Source organism: Mobula hypostoma, chromosome 15, assembly GCF_963921235.1.
Source record: "Mobula hypostoma chromosome 15, sMobHyp1.1, whole genome shotgun sequence".
NCBI classification, from domain to species: domain Eukaryota; kingdom Metazoa; phylum Chordata; class Chondrichthyes; order Myliobatiformes; family Myliobatidae; genus Mobula; species Mobula hypostoma.
In genome coordinates, this window is record NC_086111.1 from 20,903,877 (window position 1) to 20,922,205 (window position 18,329).

The window sequence follows — 18,329 nt, forward strand, 5'->3', positions numbered from 1 at the left end:
CTTGGTGGTAGGATCCCGTTGGAGATGGTGGAAGTTCCGGAGAATTATGTGCTGGACGTGGAGACTGGTGGGGTGGTAGGTGAGGACAAGAGGAACCCTATCCTACCAGCCTCTGTGGCCCCTTGTCCTCACTTACATTTCCAACATCTGCAGATTTTCTCTTGCTTGTGACTTTTCATGGACGAGTCCTTTTGTTGTCAGAAATACAGGACAATTTACTCACTCTGTCAGGGGTGCTGAATGTATGGCATACTTGCCCAAGATGGCATAGGGATGCAATGCTGCCTCCCCAACGAGTTAAACTCCACTCATTTTAAAGAGATACATTATGATTACCATTACTGCAGAACGAAGCAGCAAATCACATTTTACCACCCGGGATGTCTTCACCAGAAATGCCTCACGCCATCTTGATGGTTGCAAGAGTGCGTGACATTGGAAGATACGTTTTGCAATCTTTGCAGACCTGGTGTACAGATCAGCATTTGGATAGTAAATAGGTACAATAACAATATTATTTAAAAATGATGTTTTTAAAAGATTAATATTGATATTTTTAACAGGCTTTCTAAAACGCTTTACTTATTCCAGTCTGTCTCTGTTATACTTTTATTAGTAGAAAAGCAATGAACACACAGAACTAAAAATAAGAACTCGTTCTTTTTCCTTTAGAAGATCCATAATTATTGTTACTAATTCATTGATCAATAATAATCTCTGCTCAGTATTCCCATGGCACACAAGATAATTGTTTGAGATTGTCACAAATTTGGGCAAGATTTGCCTAGATCATCTATACAAGTGATGTCAGTTGCTGAGCAAATATTGATCAGGACAACCATTGGTTGGGACACTGGTGTCCTTTGGACAGTGTCAGGTGTCCGAGAGCCTGGATAGGACCTTGGTCTGATATCTGATCTGAAAGGTGACATTACCAATAAAGCAGCCCTGCTTCAATGCTGGAGTGACAACCCAGATTCTGGATTCATCACGGGAAGAAAAAATAATAAAGGTAGAATTAAAGATGTCACCTAGAAACTGGAAAGTTTTTAAAAGGTCATCATAGCTGGACAATTTGATCACACCTCATAGTGAATGAAGGGAAAAAGTGAAGGCAGTGATGCTTGCCCCCTCCAACTTTCAAATCCCTTACTCACTCTTCCTTCAGTTAGTCCAGACGAAGGGTCTCGGCCTGAAACGTCGACTGCACCTCTTCCTAGAGATGCTGCCTGGCCTGCTGCGTTCACCAGCAACTTTTATGTGTGTTGATAAAAATATTAAGATCAGTTTAAGGGGAAAGAAATACATTTGTGACAGACCCAGACACACACAGCATATGCATATGGGCAGACCCAGACACACACACACGCACACATATGGACAGACACAGACACACACACACACACATGGATACACAGACACACACACGCATATGGACAGACACAGATACACACACACACATATGGACACACACACATACATAGATACACACAAAGACATCACACATATATAGAAAGACATCACACATATATAGAAAGACACACACATCACACACGCCTATCTCACCCCACACATGTCACATATAAACATATACCACACAGATGATTAGAAAATACCATCAAGGGATTCAGCACATTTGTGGGATATAGATGCTCATGAGCAAGTTTATACACAGAATGGTGATGACCCAGAGTGGGTTACAACCTTAAATCTAATCACAAGCTTCTGGTGGTTTACTTAGTGATGGAAACCCTGAAGGTTTTGGATCTAATTGAGGTGTTCAGGTGATTTACAATAATGTGGTGACTTATTGCTTTATCTGTAGAGGACTGACCACTCCCTGTCCCTGGGAGAGAATCACTTTCCTCACAGGCAACTTCCTGTCTCACTCTGCTCCTCTCCCAGGTTCCGCAGCCTCTATCATTTTAAACCAGTTGGAGACCCTCTTCATGCCTGCTTCCTAATACTTTACATGCATCCGCTCTCCATGGTCCTGCACTCCGTCCTCCAGTGCTCCAGGCAACTACAGGCCTGTTCACCCATCTGGGCAGTCTAGCTCAAGCAGATCTTTCTCCACAAGCTAACTCTCCAGCACCTGTGAGACTAAGCTGGCTAATTCCAGGATCCCACCTGCTCATCTCTCAGAGTCAAGTCCAAAATACTCCATGGACTGCAACCATGAACTCTTCAGCTGGTCCTAACTGACTTCAGCTTCTACACATCAGAGATGATCTTTTTATTCAACCCCTTCTCCAGCCTTCTCCCTGTAACACTTAGCACCTTTACTAATCAAGAAACTATCAATCTCTGTCTTAAATACACCCAATGATCTAGCCTCCACAGCCTTCTAAGGCAACAAATTCCACTGACCCACCGCTCCCTCATCTCGGTTTTAAAAGTACATCCCTTCATTCTGAGGCTGTGTCCTGGGATCCTGGACTCTCCTACAAAGTAGGAGATGGCACGGTAAGTGGCTGGTGCAGATTGCATAACGCCATTATAACACCAGCTGTAACATCGGGGTTCAATCCCCTCTGCTGTCCGTCAGGAGTTAGTACATATTCCCCCGATCTCCTGGATTTCCTCGTGGTGCTCCAGTTCTCTCCCACATTCCAAAGTGGAAAGTATCTTGACTGGCTGCATCATGGCCTGGTATGCAAACACCAAAGCTCAGGAATGGAAACGTCTCCAAAAACTGATGATGCAGTCCAGGCAGAGGTAAAGTCAACCTGGTCACTGAGCATGTCTATGAGGAGCGCTGCCACCAAAAAGCAGCATCCATCATCCAGGCCATACTCACTTCTTGCTACCACCATCAGATAGGAGGTACAGGAGCCTTAGGTCCCAAACCACCAGGTTCAGGAACAGTTATTACCCTACAACCACCAGGCTCCTCAATCTGTGTGGATAACTCCACTCGCCTTAACGCTGAACTGACTCCACAACCTATGGACTCACTTTCAAGAATTCTACAACTTAGTATAATTTATTTACATTTTATTATTGGCACAGTTTATTTTCCTTTGTCCATTGGTTGTTCATCAGTGTTTGTTATTTATAGCTTTTCATAAATTCTATTGTATTTCTTTATTTTCTTGTAAATGCCTGCAAGAAAATATATCTCAATGCAGTATATTGGGACATATACATACATCGATAATAAATTTACTTTGAACTCTACTCATCTACTCTGTCCTGGCCTTACAATATTCAGTAAATTTCAATGACAACCACCCTCATCCTTCTGAATTCTATTGAGCACAGACCCAGAGCCATCAAATATTTCCTCTTATTTTTAACCTTTCATTCCTTGGACCTCCACAGGACCATGGTTTCTGCTCTATCTTTAATCTTATCTGGAAATTTATTATAAGACCCAAGATATTGGAGTGAAGATATAGTCCATTCGGCCTATCGAGTCGACTCTGCCATTCAATTATGGCTTTTATTTCAACCCCATTCTCCTGCCTTCTCCCCATAACCCTTAACCTCCAAACTAATCAAATACACCCAATGACTTGGCCTCCACATCCCTCTATGATAAAGAATTCCACAATTCACAACTGAGGAAATTCATCCTCAGCTCAGTTTTAAAGGGACTTCTCTTTATCGCCCTCAGATCCCAGACTCTCCTACTGATGGGAATGTCGTCTCCACCTTCAGTGTATCCAGGTCTGAGCAGGAGCATTGTCTAGAGATTACCAACAGCTACCCATCCTACCCCGGTCTCCAGTCAAGGTGAGAGCAGGGCTGGTTACTCAACCCAGAACTTCACAGTGTAAAATAACAATAATACAAGAGGAGAGTTACCTCAATTTCTCTCAACAGCTCCGATTGTCCACAAGTTTCTAAATCTTCCAAGGCCTGAGACCAAAATTTGTCTTCCTGTTCTTGCTCGAGTCCGTTGTGATTGCTAAGGTATCTGTTTAACGTACGAACCAAAGTGTCAGTATCTTCAACTCTACGCCCTCAGCACCAGTGGACGAAGGTCACAGTTCCCCGTCTGAACTGAACCTGGAGAGATGTGGGGGTGGGGTGTTGGAAGGCAAAGGGAATGGGGGCAGGATGGAGAACTGCGGCTCTGCCAGTTTTCTGGTGGGGAATATCCGGAATTATCTGCCCCCTCCCCCCAACAAGTGTAGTGGAGGTTGCTCTAGTTGAAGCATCTAAGAAGAAGTTTGTTAAATATTTGAAAGATCGAGGAATTCAGGGCTATGGGGAACTGGTGTAGAGGAAGGGTTGAGGTCCGGTGGGAGGGGGTATCAGACATGATTGTATGGAATGGAGCGGCCGGGTAGCCTACACATGCTCTCAAATTGCTTGTGTTCTTGCTTGGGAGCAGGGGTTGGAACATGGTTCTGGTGGTCGTGGGAAAGTGCTGTGGGCAGATGTCAGTGGGATTGCAGCAAGGAACGAGGTTCATGGTTCTGCCGACACAAAATGAAGACAACACATTGAGGAAATAGTCCAGCGCCAGTGAAGCACGGTGGATGCACAGCGAGTATACAGGATGGAGGGTAGGGAGGGGCAGGGAGCATCCCAGGCAGTGAGGAGGTTGATGAGGAAAGAGCTCAGAGTTGAGACACAGACAACCTGAGAAGAGAAAGAAAAAAAAACTAAGACAATGTAACAGACAACATGGAGAAGTGTGGAGACACAGCGAGGACAGTACGAGTCTCTGAGCGACCATATTCACAAACGCATGAACCATGAGCTTCCTTTGGCTAGCAGAGTCATATGTAAGGTCCAAGCAGTGGCGCAAGTCTGTTAGAACCATTTCACACTGAGGCAAACTCGGCCGAAGACCACCAACTCAGTGAAAGGGGCTCTTCTGTCTGCCTGAACCTCACTGGCCTTCCAGTGCAGCGGGATGTCGGGAAGGGGATGCTGCTGACAGGTACGTTCCAGGCTGCAGGGGTATGCAAGATGGCGCAACAGATTTGTAGGGAAGGATTCCAGTCTGAGAATCTACCACCTTTGAACACTGAAATCCTGTGCAACCATTGCACAAACATTTGAATGGTGTACTGTTCAAAGAGGTTATGGTTGACAGTGGGGCTTTGTACATAGAGTGTACTTGATAATACGACAAAGGCATTGACTTAACAACACTGAATGCAATGGAAGGCATACACTGTTAGGTACTGTAAATATATTTTGTGAGTAGAATACCCTAACCATAATCTATTCCAGCTGCTACCATCCGGGAAGCAGTACTGCAGCATAAAAGCCAGGACCAACAGGCTCCGGGACAGCTTCTTCCACCAGGCCATCAGACTGATGAACTCACGCTGATTTGAGTGTACTCTATATTGCACTGACTGTTCTATTTACTATAAATTATTATAAATTACTATGATTGTACATGGCACATTTAGGTGGAGACGTAACGTGAAAATTTTTACTCCTCATGTATTTGAAGGATGTAAGAAATAAAGTCAATTCAATATTTGAAGTAAAAAATATTTAAAACACAGGTATGATAACATTTTTTGTGTTCTAAATGGCATGGTAAGGTTGCCATTTTAATAGACTCTTTATAGATCTTTCACAATGAAACACCTTGGCTTCTCTTTGGTACTGCTGTACGTGCAACACAGATGTGTTGTTCAAAATGAAACACTAAATAGATTGATTTGTTAAGAGGGAGACATACTGACAGAATTGTAATTCCCATACATATTTTTATATATTTTACTTTTTTAAATAAAGAAAGGACGAGGGTGAAAAAACACTATTTAATTCACTTGCAAATACTGTCGATCACCGTGTTTCAGGGTACACACAGAAGTTTCGTACAGCCATCATGCAGGCTCTGTGGGGAAGGACCACAGTCAGTGGTCCAAATACCACTGGATACACTTAATGGGTGCTTTGTTTGAGGAAATGTGAGTGGTGTTGATGCATTGTAATAGAATGCACTGGATTGATGGTACAATCACTAAACAGAAAGCCATGTCATGATTATATTTATTGCATGTAATATGAATAAAGTATATTTTTGGGGGAAAAAAGTCATAAAGAGAGCCACAAAATATTCTCTCTATAAGTTTGAGGATGACGATCTTGCCCTCTCGACCCCTCAGTTGTATGAGAGCCCTTTCCACAGACAACTTCCTTTCACCTAAAATGTATCATTCAATCAGTATTCTTCTCTCCATTGATCAAGGGGGAGAGGGATTAAATCACCTGAATGATGCAAGGAATGGGAAATACAAGGCGGAGGATGGTTAACAATGGCTGCCAGGACGTAAGGTTTTCAAGTTGATCTAATTACAGTGGATTCTGGTTAATTGGATCATCAGTTAATTGTTGCAGCCACTTATTCAGGGCAGCAGCTCTCTAAGAACATAGTGTCAGTAGCGTGTGTTTGTATTCAAAAAGCAGTGATTTTTGTCACTGATAGTTGCCGAGAAATAAGCCGTAAGACAATTTGGTACTGTTTTGCTCGCTGCAGTTTCAAGCATTCAGGTTCGGAGATGCCAGAAACGGCCGCGAGTGAAAATGGAACGATTTCGCAACTTCAAAAATTTACAAACTATGAAGCATTTTAAGGTATCGACAATCATCTTGAATGTTACAATGATAAGGAAGATTTAAAGGATGTGATCACTGAAAGCATTGTATGAAGGCAATCCATTATCTGCACTGATTTTGTTCACTTACATTCAATCACAGCAGCATATGAATTCCTTTGTCAATAACAATTAGAAACAAATGCACAGTTTTATAGTACTGTTAGCAGTATTGATAGTGTTCTCATTTGTTCTGTATTTCATTTATATACATGAATTAGTACTCAATTAAATGGTAGTTGGTCTCTTTAATACCGTTTTAACTATTTCCATGAAACTTTGGCTAATTGGGGAAGCCACTTAATTGGGCCAAAATGAACTAGTCCCGGTGTGTTCCAATTAACCAGAATCCATTGTATTTAGTTTAATCATTTTTAAGAGTGTGTGTTCAGTGTTCTAAAGTCTTAAGTAATTTCTGTAAACAGATGATTTTCTCTGACATCGGAGGTCAAAAACATTACAAATGTTGGGTAACTGGTCATTTTAACAGCCAGAGGGCCTATGTGGGACTTGCTGTGGTTCACTAGGCCACACCAAGCTGCAAGGCTCAGCTTCCAGCGGGAGACAGTGTTTGAGATCACACTGAAGATTGCAATGTGGTTTAGCAACATCCATGCACCAACAAAATGCTGGAGGAACTCAGCTGGTCAGGCAACATCTATGGAGAGGAATAGACGGTTGATGTTTCTGGACGAGACCCTTCATCAGGACTTATGATTAACCGTCTCAGCCTGACACATCGATTGTCTATTCCTCTCCGTAGATGCTACCTGACCTGTGGAGTTCCTCCAGCATTTAGTATGTGTTGCTCTGGATTTCCAGCATCTGCAGAATCTCTTGTGTCCATCTACTAACTCTGCGCCAGTGAAGAATCTGCCTGATTGAGATTAAGAATAAACGCTGCCCATTAAACTGAAAGACACTCAATGGTGTTTGGAACGGACACTGGGGAAATGGAGGTCCAGCTCTTACCCGGCTGCCTTCTCCCACTCATCCTTGCTGAAGGCATTATCTGTGCAGGGGTAGCTCTTCCGACGACTGCCTTGCATTGACAGACTGCTCCTCTTGCCTGTACCCTGCTCCTCATGAGGTTGTAGCACAGCCCCTTCAGCCTGGTGACTGTAGGAACCTATAGGTTAAATTAGAGGTTTGTATTAACATGGATGTGACACTAATGCCCCAAAGCTTCCCCTTTTGTATGCTTGCAAAGTGCTTCGCAGGGACGGTACACAATCAGGCTTGGCAAGTCTACAACCCAATGGTATGAATGTTGAATTTTCCAATATCAGGTAACCCTCAACTCCCCTGGTGGATTTGCACCCTCCCCCACTCTCTCCCTCTTTCCGATCATCCTCCAGTTCACCCCTCTTGGTCCTTTTTCCATATGTCCCCTGCATCCCTTCATCACACATTTTTGTTTCCCCTCCTCTTCTGTTCATGCTCCAGGTTGATTTTTATCCATCAATGAACCAAGACACGTTTTGCAAACCTTACATATAAACAGTTAGATAGAGGATTGGGCCATTAAATCATAAGGGATGGGAATAAAATTAGGTCATTTGGCTCATTGAGTCTGCTCTGCCATTTGATAATAGCTGATTTTATTGTCCCTCTCAACTCCATTCTACTGCCTTCTCTCTGTAACTATTGACAACTTTACTAATCAAGAACCTCCACTTTAAAAATACCAATAACTTAGCCTCCACAGCTGTCTGTGACAATGAGCTCCACAGATTCCCCATCCTCATCTCTGTTCTGAAGGGACATCACTGTGCCCTCTGGTCCTCGGGTCTCCTACTACTGGAAACATCCTCTCCACCTCTGCTCTAGCTGGGCCTCTTCATATTCGGTAGGTTTCAATGAGATTCCCTCCTCATTTTTCTAAACTCCAGTGAGCATAGACCCAGAGCCATCAAATGCTCCTCATGCGTTAACCCTTTCATTCCCGAGATCATTCTCAGGAACTTCCTCTGGAGCTTTTCCAATGCCAGTACATCTTTTCTTAGATGCGGCGCCCAAAACTGCTCACAATAATTGAGCTGCAGTGCAAACAATTACTTATAAAGCCTCAGGCCTTAAAATCCAAGTACATTACATCCACCAACTTCCCTTTATCCACACCACCCATCACTTCATCAAAGAGTTCCAATAACTTGGGGAAACATGATTTGCCTTTTACAAAAACATCTTGGTTTTGTTAACTTCCTTAAATATTTCTAACAGCTCTGCCATAACATCTTAATTCCTTTTAAAAATAATAATTTATTTGTTTTTTTTTAAATTTCAGCTTTAATTTTTGATGCTGCCTTATATTTAATCATTGTATTTTATAACATGGGCTTGAACGGGGAGACACTGTATCTATTCATTGCAGTGTTGTTTTTAATTCAGTTGTAACTTAGATGTCATTCTAAGTAACTCAGATGTCTTTAAATTTAGCCATTGTGTTTCTAGTAATTGAATTGCCAGAATGCTGCTTTGCACTGAATGAAGTAGCACTACAATCTTGTTGTCCTCAGCAATGACAATAAAGCTCTGACTAACAAACTACCTATTTAACGGCTTCTAGCCTTTCCATTCTGACAGATGTTACGCTAACTGACCTGTATTTTACTGCTCTCTATCTCCCTCTATCTTTAGTTAAAGGAGTGGCATTTGCTAGTTTCCAATTTAGAATCACAGAACACTGCAGTACGGAAACAGGCCATTCGGCCTATCTACTCCGTGCCAAACTGTTATTCTGCCTGCATCTGGACTAAATCCTTCAATCCCCTCTCATCCATGTAATTATCCACATTTCTCCGAAACATTGAAATCAAACCCATATACTAGCAGCTCGTTCCACTCTCACCACCCTTTTGAGTGAAGTTCCCTTAAATATTTCACTTTTCATTCATAACCTTTGACCTATAGTTCTAGTTTCACACCCTTCAGTGGTAAAAGCCTGCTTGCATTTACTCTATCTATACCCCTCATGATTTTGTATACCCCCACCAAATCTCCCTTCATCCTCCTAAGCTTCAGAGAATAACGTTCTAACCTGTTCAACCTGTTCTTAGAAGGGATGTACTGATGTTGGAGAGAGTCAGAGAAGATTTATGAGGATGATTCCTGGAATGCAGGGGCTAACATATGAGGACTGTTTGTCGGTTCTTGGACTGTATTCATTAGAGTATAGAAGAATGAGGGGGATCTCATAGAAACATTTTGAATGTTGAAAGGGTTGGACAGAGTAGATGTGGAAAGGCTGTTTCCCTTGGCGGGTGAGTCCAGGACAACAGGCCATAGTCTTAGAATAAGAGGGTACCCATTTAAAACAGAGATGAGGAGAAATTTTTTTAGCCAGAGGGTCGTGGGTTTATGGAATTCGTTGCCACATACAGCTGTGGAGGCCTGATCATTGAGGGTGTTTAAGGAGGAGATTGATAGGTATCTAATTAGTCAGGGTATCAAGGGATATGGGGAAAAAGTTGTAAATTGGAACTAGATGGAAGAATAGTTCAGCTCATGGTGGAGTGGCGGAGCAGACTTGATGGGCCGAATGGCCTACTTCTGCTCCTTTTCTTGTGATCTCTTGTGGTCTTGTGAAACTTTCCCTATAACTTAGGTCCTCAAATCAGAGCAGCATCCTTGTAAATTTTCTCCGTGCTCTTTCAATCTTATTGATAGTAATTAAAAAGTACTTTAGCAGATAATTTCCCAAATCTAGGGAAGTATGGAAAATTAAAGCTAATTTCAAGAGTCACTTTAAAGATCTTCGGATGATCCATTAGGACCCAGAGACTTGTTAATCTGCAACTCCAACACTATCACTGCCCTGGTGACTGTAATTTTCCTGAGTTCCTGCTTCCCAATTTAGAGCTACAGTACTGTCCCAAGTGGTTAAGGCATCGGTCCAGTGATCTGAAGGTCGCTAGTTCGAGCCTCAGCTGAAGCAGCGGGTTGTGTCCTTGAGCACTTAACCACACATTGCTCTGCAACGACACAGGTGCCAAGCTGTATCAGCCCTAGTGCCCTTCCCCGGACAACATCGGTGGTGTGGAGAGGGGAGACTTGCAGCATGGGCAACTGCCGGTCTTCCATACAACTTTGCCCAGGCCTGCGCCCTGGAAACCTTCCAAGGCACAAATCCATGGTCTCACGAGACTAACGGATGCCTATTATTATTACTGTGCAAATGTCTTAGGCATATATATGTAGCTGGGATGCCTAAAATATTTACACAGTACCGTATTAATTTTATGTGCTGCTAAAAAAAAACAAATTCCATGACGTTTGTGAGTGATGAAAAATCTGATTTTGATATGGACCTCTATTGTGGACTGAGACTGGGAAGGGGGCAGGGAGAGGGGAATCCTGGTTGGGAAAAGGGGAAGGGAGAGGGGAAGGAGCGGGAAACACCAGAGAGACGTTCTGTAATGATCAAGAAACCCATTGTTTGGAATCAAATAACCTTACCTGGTGTTTCAGAGTTGAGTGTGTCTGCACCTGCTCCAACACCCCCTCACCACCCCCCGACTCTGGCAATCCTTCTCTGCCACCTGCCCCACACCCTTCCCACAGCACTCCACCCTCACCATTCCCAACATGCCCCACCCCCCACAGCACTCCACCCTCACCATTCCCAACATGCCCCACACCCTTCCCACAGCACTCCACCCTCACCATTCCCAACATGCCCCACCCCCCACAGCACTCCAACCTCACCATTCCCAACATGCCCCACCCCCCACAGCACTCCAACCTCACCATTCTCAACATGCCCCACCCCCCACAGCACTCCAACCTCACCATTCCCAACATGCCCCACCTCCCACAGCACTCCACCCTCACCATTCCCAACATGCCCCACCCCCCCACAGCACTCCAACCTCACCATTCCCAACATGCCCCACCCCCCCACAGCACTCCAACCTCACCATTCCCAACATGCCCCACCCCCCCACACCACTCCACCCTCACCATTCCCAACATGCCCCACCCCCCCCCACAGCACTCCACCCTCACCATTCCCAACATGCCCCACCCCCACAGCACTCCACCCTCACCATTCCCAACATGCCCCACCCCCCCACAGCACTCCAACCTCACCATTCCCAACATGCCCCACCCCCCCACAGCACTCCACCCTCACCATTCCCAACATGCCCCACCCCCCCACAGCACTCCAACCTCACCATTCCCAACATGCCCCACGCCCCCACAGCACTCCACCCTCACCATTCCCAACATGACCCACACCCGCCCACAGCACCCCACCCTCAACATTCCCAGTATGCCCCACCCCCCCACAGCACTCCACCCTCACCATTCCCGACATGCCCCACACCCCTCCCACAGCACCCCACCCTCACCATTCCCAACATGCCCCACACCCCTCCCACAGCACTCCACCCTCACCATTCCCAACATGCCCCACACCCCTCCCACAGCACTCCACCCTCACCATTCCCAACATGCCCCACCCCCCCATAGCACTCCACCCTCACCATTCCCAACATGCCCCACACACCTCCCGCAGCACCCCACCCTCACCATTCCCAACGTGCCCCACACCCCCACAGCACTCCACCCTCACCATTCCCAATATGCCCAACACCCCCCCACAGCACTCCACCCTCACCATTCCCAACATGCCCCACCCCCCTCCCACAGCACTCCACCCTCACCATTCCCAATATGCCCCACCCCCCTCCCACAGCACCCCACCCTCACCATTCCCAACATGCCCCACACCCTCCCACAGCACTCCACCCTCACCATTCCCAACATGCCCCACACCCCCACAGCACTCCACCCTCAACATTCCCAACATACCCCACCCCCCACAGCACTCCACCCTCACCATTCCCAACATGCCCCACCTCCCACAGCACTCCACCCTCACCATTCCCAACATGCCCCACACCCCCACAGCACCCCACCCTCAACATTCCCAACATGCCCCACCCCCCCACAGCACTCCACCCTCACCATTCCCAACATGCCCCACCCCCCCCACAGCACTCCACCCTCACCATTCCCAACATGCCCCACCCCCCCACAGCACTCCACCCTCACCATTCCCAACATGCCCCACCCCCCACAGCACTCCACCCTCACCATTCCCGACATGCCCCACTCCCCTCCCACAGCACTCCACCTTCACCATTCCCAACATGCCCCATCCCCCACAGCACTCCACCCTCACTATTCCCAACATGCCCCACACCCCCCACAGCACCCCACCCTCACCATTCCCAATATGCCCAATACCCCCCACAGCACTCCACCCTCACCATTCCCAACATGCCCCACACCCCTCCCACAGCACTCCACCCTCACCATTCCCAACATGCCCCACACCCCCCACAGCACTCCACCCTCACCATTCCCAACATGCCCCACACCCCTCCCACAGCACTCCACCCTCACCATTCCCAACATACCCCACACACCCCCACAGCACTCCACCCTCACCATTCCCAACATGCCCAACACCCTCCCACAGCACTCCACCCTCACCATTCCCAACATGCCCAACACCCTCCCACAGCACTCCACCCTCACCATTCCCAACATGCCCAACACCCCCCACAGCCCCCACAGCACTCCACCCTCACCATTCCCAGCATGCTTCGCTCCTGCCAGATTCACAAACTCGCTCTCCACTCCATGTTGACAAATAGAGTACTGTGCAAAAGACAGAGGTGCTCTAGCTGCACAGATATATATGTGCCTAAGACTTTTGCACTGTACTTTATTTCTGGGATGTTATTGTTTTTTTATTTATCCTTGTGTTCCATTATGAATTCCACAGACACATTATATGGGACCAACATTCACTTTCTTAACTCTTCCCTTTTTTATGTATCTATAGATACTCATCTATTTTTATATCTGAGTGGCGTTCTCATAGTCAGGGCTTTTCCTTCCTTTTTAATCTTTTTGGTCATTCTTTTTGTTGTGCTTTACTTAATCATCTGACCCACCACCTGTCTTTACAAGTATGCCTTCTCTAAGTTAGATACTACCTTTATCTTTTTGACTTAACCACACATCCACCTTTTTCTTCCTTTCTCATTGGAATGTTTTTCATACAGTATCACAGAGGGAACATAGTGGAGGGTTCATTGACTGAATCGATATGGGTCGAACCAAAGATGAGAAAGGTCCAGTCACTAGGATATTGAGGAACAGATTGAGAAAAGGATTAGGGAAATGAGCAAAATCAGTAGGGCTGTCATAGTGGGGAGACTTTGACTTTAAAGATAGAATACAAAACACTAAAACTCAATACAGCCCACAATGCTGTATCAACCTTTTAAACTATTCTAAAATTAATCTAACCCTTTCCTTCTACATAGACCTTCATTTTTATAGAACATAGAATTCCCCAATATAGATTGGGACCACCTTAGTGCAAGAGGACTAGTGAGGGTAGAATGCATTAGGTGCATCCAGGATGGTTTCTTAAAACTATCTGCAGATAGTCCGACTACAGGAGGGGCCATACGGGACCTGGTGTTGGGTAATGAGCCTGGCCAGGTGACTCACCTTTTGGTGGGAGAACAGTTAGGAAACAGTGATCACAATTCCTTATGTTTTAAGATAGCTATAGAAATATAAATATGGATCTTGTGGGAAAGTATTAAACTGGACCAGGGCAAACTCTGAGAGTATTAGGGAGAGTTCATCAGGAGCAGCTGTTTCTGTCCAAGTCCAAATCTGGCATCTAGAGGCTGTTTAAAAATCAACAGGGCAGCGTACAGGACAGGTATGTCTCAGTCAGAAGGAAGGACAAAGATGGCAAGGGAAGGAAGCCTTGGAGGACAAGAGTGGTTGTGAATTCAGTCAAGGGGAAAGAGGAATAATATGTGAAGTTTAGGAAGCTAAAATCAAAAAGGGCCTTTAAGGAATATAAAATCCAACTTGAATATTGAGAACGACAGAAGACTGCTCACTTTTCACCACCTGCAAAACCAACAGAAATTATCAGGATAAATTGTCAGAAACCCTTTGAGTGTGACACTATTCATTCGACTGAAGATATGTTTTGTGCAATAAAATTAACTACCACAGGATGGTAGCAAACAGCATGTTAAGGTTCCTGTGTCTGATCAGAAAATGAGCAGAGATTCCATCTACCTGTTCAAAAACACTTCATTGGAAAGTCAGTCTAAATTGATTCAAGCGGGTTATACTGCCATTAGCCATACATGATGCAAGTCAAAAAGGCCCCTCACTAGTAGCCATTTATTACCAAAGCCAAAATGAAAATCAAAAAAATAACCACAGATGCTGGGTTTCTGAAATAAAACTAAACATGCTGTTCTGATGAGAAGTTCTCACAAGTTTTAATGAATGGTCTTCAACCTAAAACATTAACTGTTTCTTTTTCCACCAGACCTGCTCAGATTTTCCAGCATTTTCTGTTTTTTTACCACCCAGGTCAAAGTGTTTGCCAATCCAATAACCAGTCAGCAGCTTGATCAGACAGACTCCTGTGCAGCAGCTACTCACCATTGTGGTCAACTCTATGCCTGCCTCGTAGTCAATCACCACACAGGACAACCCTATGGTCCAACCCTTGCAGCTAATCACCATTGGGTCTTGGCCTGAAACATTGGCTGTTTATTCATTTCCATAGATGCTGCCTGATCTTCTGAGTTCGTCCAGCATTTTGTCTGGATTTCCAGCATCTCTTGTGTTCACCACTCAGGTTAACACTGTGCCTGCCTAGAAGCCAATTACCACTCAGACAAAGTGTGTCTGACAAGTAGCCAATCATCACTCAGGTCATCCCTATGCTTGCCTAGAAGCCAATTATCATTCAGGTCAACAGTGTGCCTGCCTGGTAGCCAATCACCACTCAGGTCAATCGGTGCCTGCCTAGTAGCCAATCACCTCTCAGGTCAGCATTGTTCCTGTCTAGAAGTAATCACTCAGTGCCTCTGACCAGAGTGTCTTATTATCCAAGCCCAGTCTAGGAGCAAATAGTGCTCAGTGGAGGTTAAATCACCAAAGATCTCACTTTGGCTTTCAAATGCCCCTTCCATTCCCGAGCAATCCCAGGACTCCATGGCACTGTCCATGCTTGGAATGGTGTTGGAGTAGATTTTCGAGAGTTTGCCCGTCTTCTGAGAATCCGGGAGATCATCCTCGGGGTCACTCAGCTCACTCATGGAACTGGTTTTCTTTGCGAAATAACCTGGAAGAAATTGTGGAATTTTAATTAAACACATTTTTTTTACTTATTCATTGCAAGAAAGTATTTACCATACTTAGTCTCCCTTGAGAAGGGTGGCGACCCACCTTTTAGCAGTCCTCTGGTAAAGGTATCCCCACAGTGTTGGATAGGGTTTTGCAGGTTATAAACCAAGCAATGGTGAAGAACCAATCATAGATTTTCAGCTCGGTGGGGGGGGGTGGTTGCTGTGTGTTTTGAGGGTAACTTACCAGCAAAGATGCAGCTCCTTATCCTTCCTCATGCTAGAGATCAAATGTTTCTGGGGTGGTATCAAGGCAGCCTGTTCAAGTAAATATAGGCTATTTTATAGATCGATAGATTGCAGCCTCTACTAACTATTGCTGGAGGGAATGAATGTTTAGAATTCAGATTCAGTTTCAGATTTATTTATCACATTGAAACATACAGTGAAGTGTATTGTTTGCATTAACAACTAACACACCCAAGGATGTGTTAGAGGCAGCCCGCAAATGTCTCGACTCATTCTGGAGCCAACACAGAATGCCTGCTATGCTCAGCAGAACTACACAGAACACAAAAAAACAGAACTAGGAAAGAAGCAACAACAGCAAAATATGTCCCTTTCCTCCCTCCCACTTGTGGACAGTTCTCCAACTCCTGTCTCCAAGCTTTGGCCATCGGATTTCGACTTCCGGACTTCCACTTGTCTTTCGGGCTTCGATCTTCAGTACCGAACCGCAGACGAGCTGATGGCAGGACCCCGAACTCCAGCCTCGAGCTTCAGCTCTGCAGCGTAACTGGCCCTCACATCTCCTGCTCACACAGACATCTGATCCAGGTACACACAGACCTGGCTGGGCCAGGCATCTCTGGCTGTTCTTCATCTGCTTTGTCTGGGGCACTCTTTAGCTTCTTTAGTGTTGTTGCAAATGTGCAGGAACTTCATACTCTTTCAGTGTTTGGGACTACTCAGGAATAGTTGGTGATTTGTTGCAGTCATTGGCATTGGTTGAATTTGAACAATGTGGGATTTCAGAGGGTTGTTACATTAGTGCTGTCTTCACTAAAACCAAGATTGTACATCTTCTCCTTCCCCACCTTCTTATTCTGGATTCCTCCCCCTTCCATTCTAGTCCTGATGAAGGGTCTTGGCCCAAAATGTCAACTCTTCATCCCTTTCCATAGATGCTGCCTGATCTGCTGAGTTCCTCCAGCATTTTGTGTGTGTTATTCTGGATTTCCAGCATCTGCAGAATCTCTTCTGTGAATGATTGTTTTCAAACCTGTTCTCTAAAGCTCTGTTTCACAGTGCTTTTGAAATACAAGCCTCTATATCAGCAGGAAATACATTCAGATTCAGATTTATTTATCACTTGAACATTGAAACATACAGTGAAATGTGTCATTTGTGTTAACAACCGACACACCCAGGGATGTGCAGGGGACAGCCCACAAGTTTCGCCACACATTCCAGCACAAGTATAACATGCATCCATAGAGAAAGTCCATTTAGCGAATTGTTTCTAATAAGACCACTACTTAGGGAGTAGGAGCAGAATGAAACAGTGCGGATGTGAAAGGCACGAAGGGACTTCACTTCAGGCAAACTTTCTGAAATGATTAGGTGCTGTAGGACACAGGATAAGGTTGCACCCAGCGGCAACAGATCTGTAAAATGAAAAGTAGATCCCCTGCAGGCTCTGAGGCCTTGTTCGTGCTTAGAACAAGGAAGAGACCATTTCCATTGAGCCCCTAAGTTGTGAAGAGGTTGAGAGAAGAAAAATGCACCGCTTATTAATTCTACCCACAGTAAGCTTCGGACACAGGCTCATCTGGTTGGCTTGGAGAGACCCACTCCCATCAGGGACCATCAGACTCAAAAATAGTTACTTCCCCCAGCCGTGAGGCTGATCAATACGTCCACCCACTAACCCACCCTGCCACTACTACCTTATCATTTCCTATTAGAGTCACCTTAAGCACAGATCGTCCTGTACCTAGTGTCACATTATGGTTATGTATATAAGCTAAACTTATGCATTTATATTTATTGTGTTCCTTACACCTATTGTGATTTTTCACGCTGCGTCAGAACCAGAGCAACAATCATTTTGGTCTCCTTTACACTTGTAAACTGAAGAATGTCAATAAACAAACTTGAATCTTGAAGATTTTATTTTGGTAAAGGTGTTTTTTATTATTAAAAACCTATATAAAAATAACTGGTACGATGAGGACTGGGCCTCAAGCCGTGGTGCCTGTTTACAGCCGCCAGGAGAGGGGTGTTGGAGCCAGTGCACTCCAGCGAGGGCGGCGTGGTGCGGCACGGCACAGCGTCTACGCTGTAGTCGGTGCAGCTCCCCCAGTGTTCATTTGGCCAAAGACAAGCTGGATGATGTTTGACTGCAGCATTCACGGCTCGGGGCTGGACTGCTTTTTTTTGCATGGCGGTATTCTACCAATATCTTTATGTGCTATGTGCCGTGTGTGACTGTTGGTACTGTGTTTTGTACCTTGGCCCCGGAGTAAAGCTGTTTTGTTTGGTTGTATCCATGTATGGCTGA

At 45.2% G+C, this 18,329-nt stretch overlaps 1 protein-coding gene across 1 annotated transcript in view; it reads right to left on the reverse strand.

The window, feature by feature from the left end:
• grip2b (glutamate receptor interacting protein 2b) overlaps positions 1-18,329 on the reverse strand; it is a 188,816-nt gene that overhangs the window by 15,147 nt on the left and 155,340 nt on the right. Inside the window, exons 21-23 of the mRNA XM_063068462.1 lie at positions 15,589-15,765; positions 7,548-7,704; positions 3,811-3,922 (exon numbers count right to left, since the gene is read on the reverse strand). Coding sequence (XP_062924532.1) covers positions 3,811-3,922; positions 7,548-7,704; positions 15,589-15,765 — 446 coding nt within the window. The remainder of the gene's footprint in view (positions 1-3,810; positions 3,923-7,547; positions 7,705-15,588; positions 15,766-18,329) is intronic.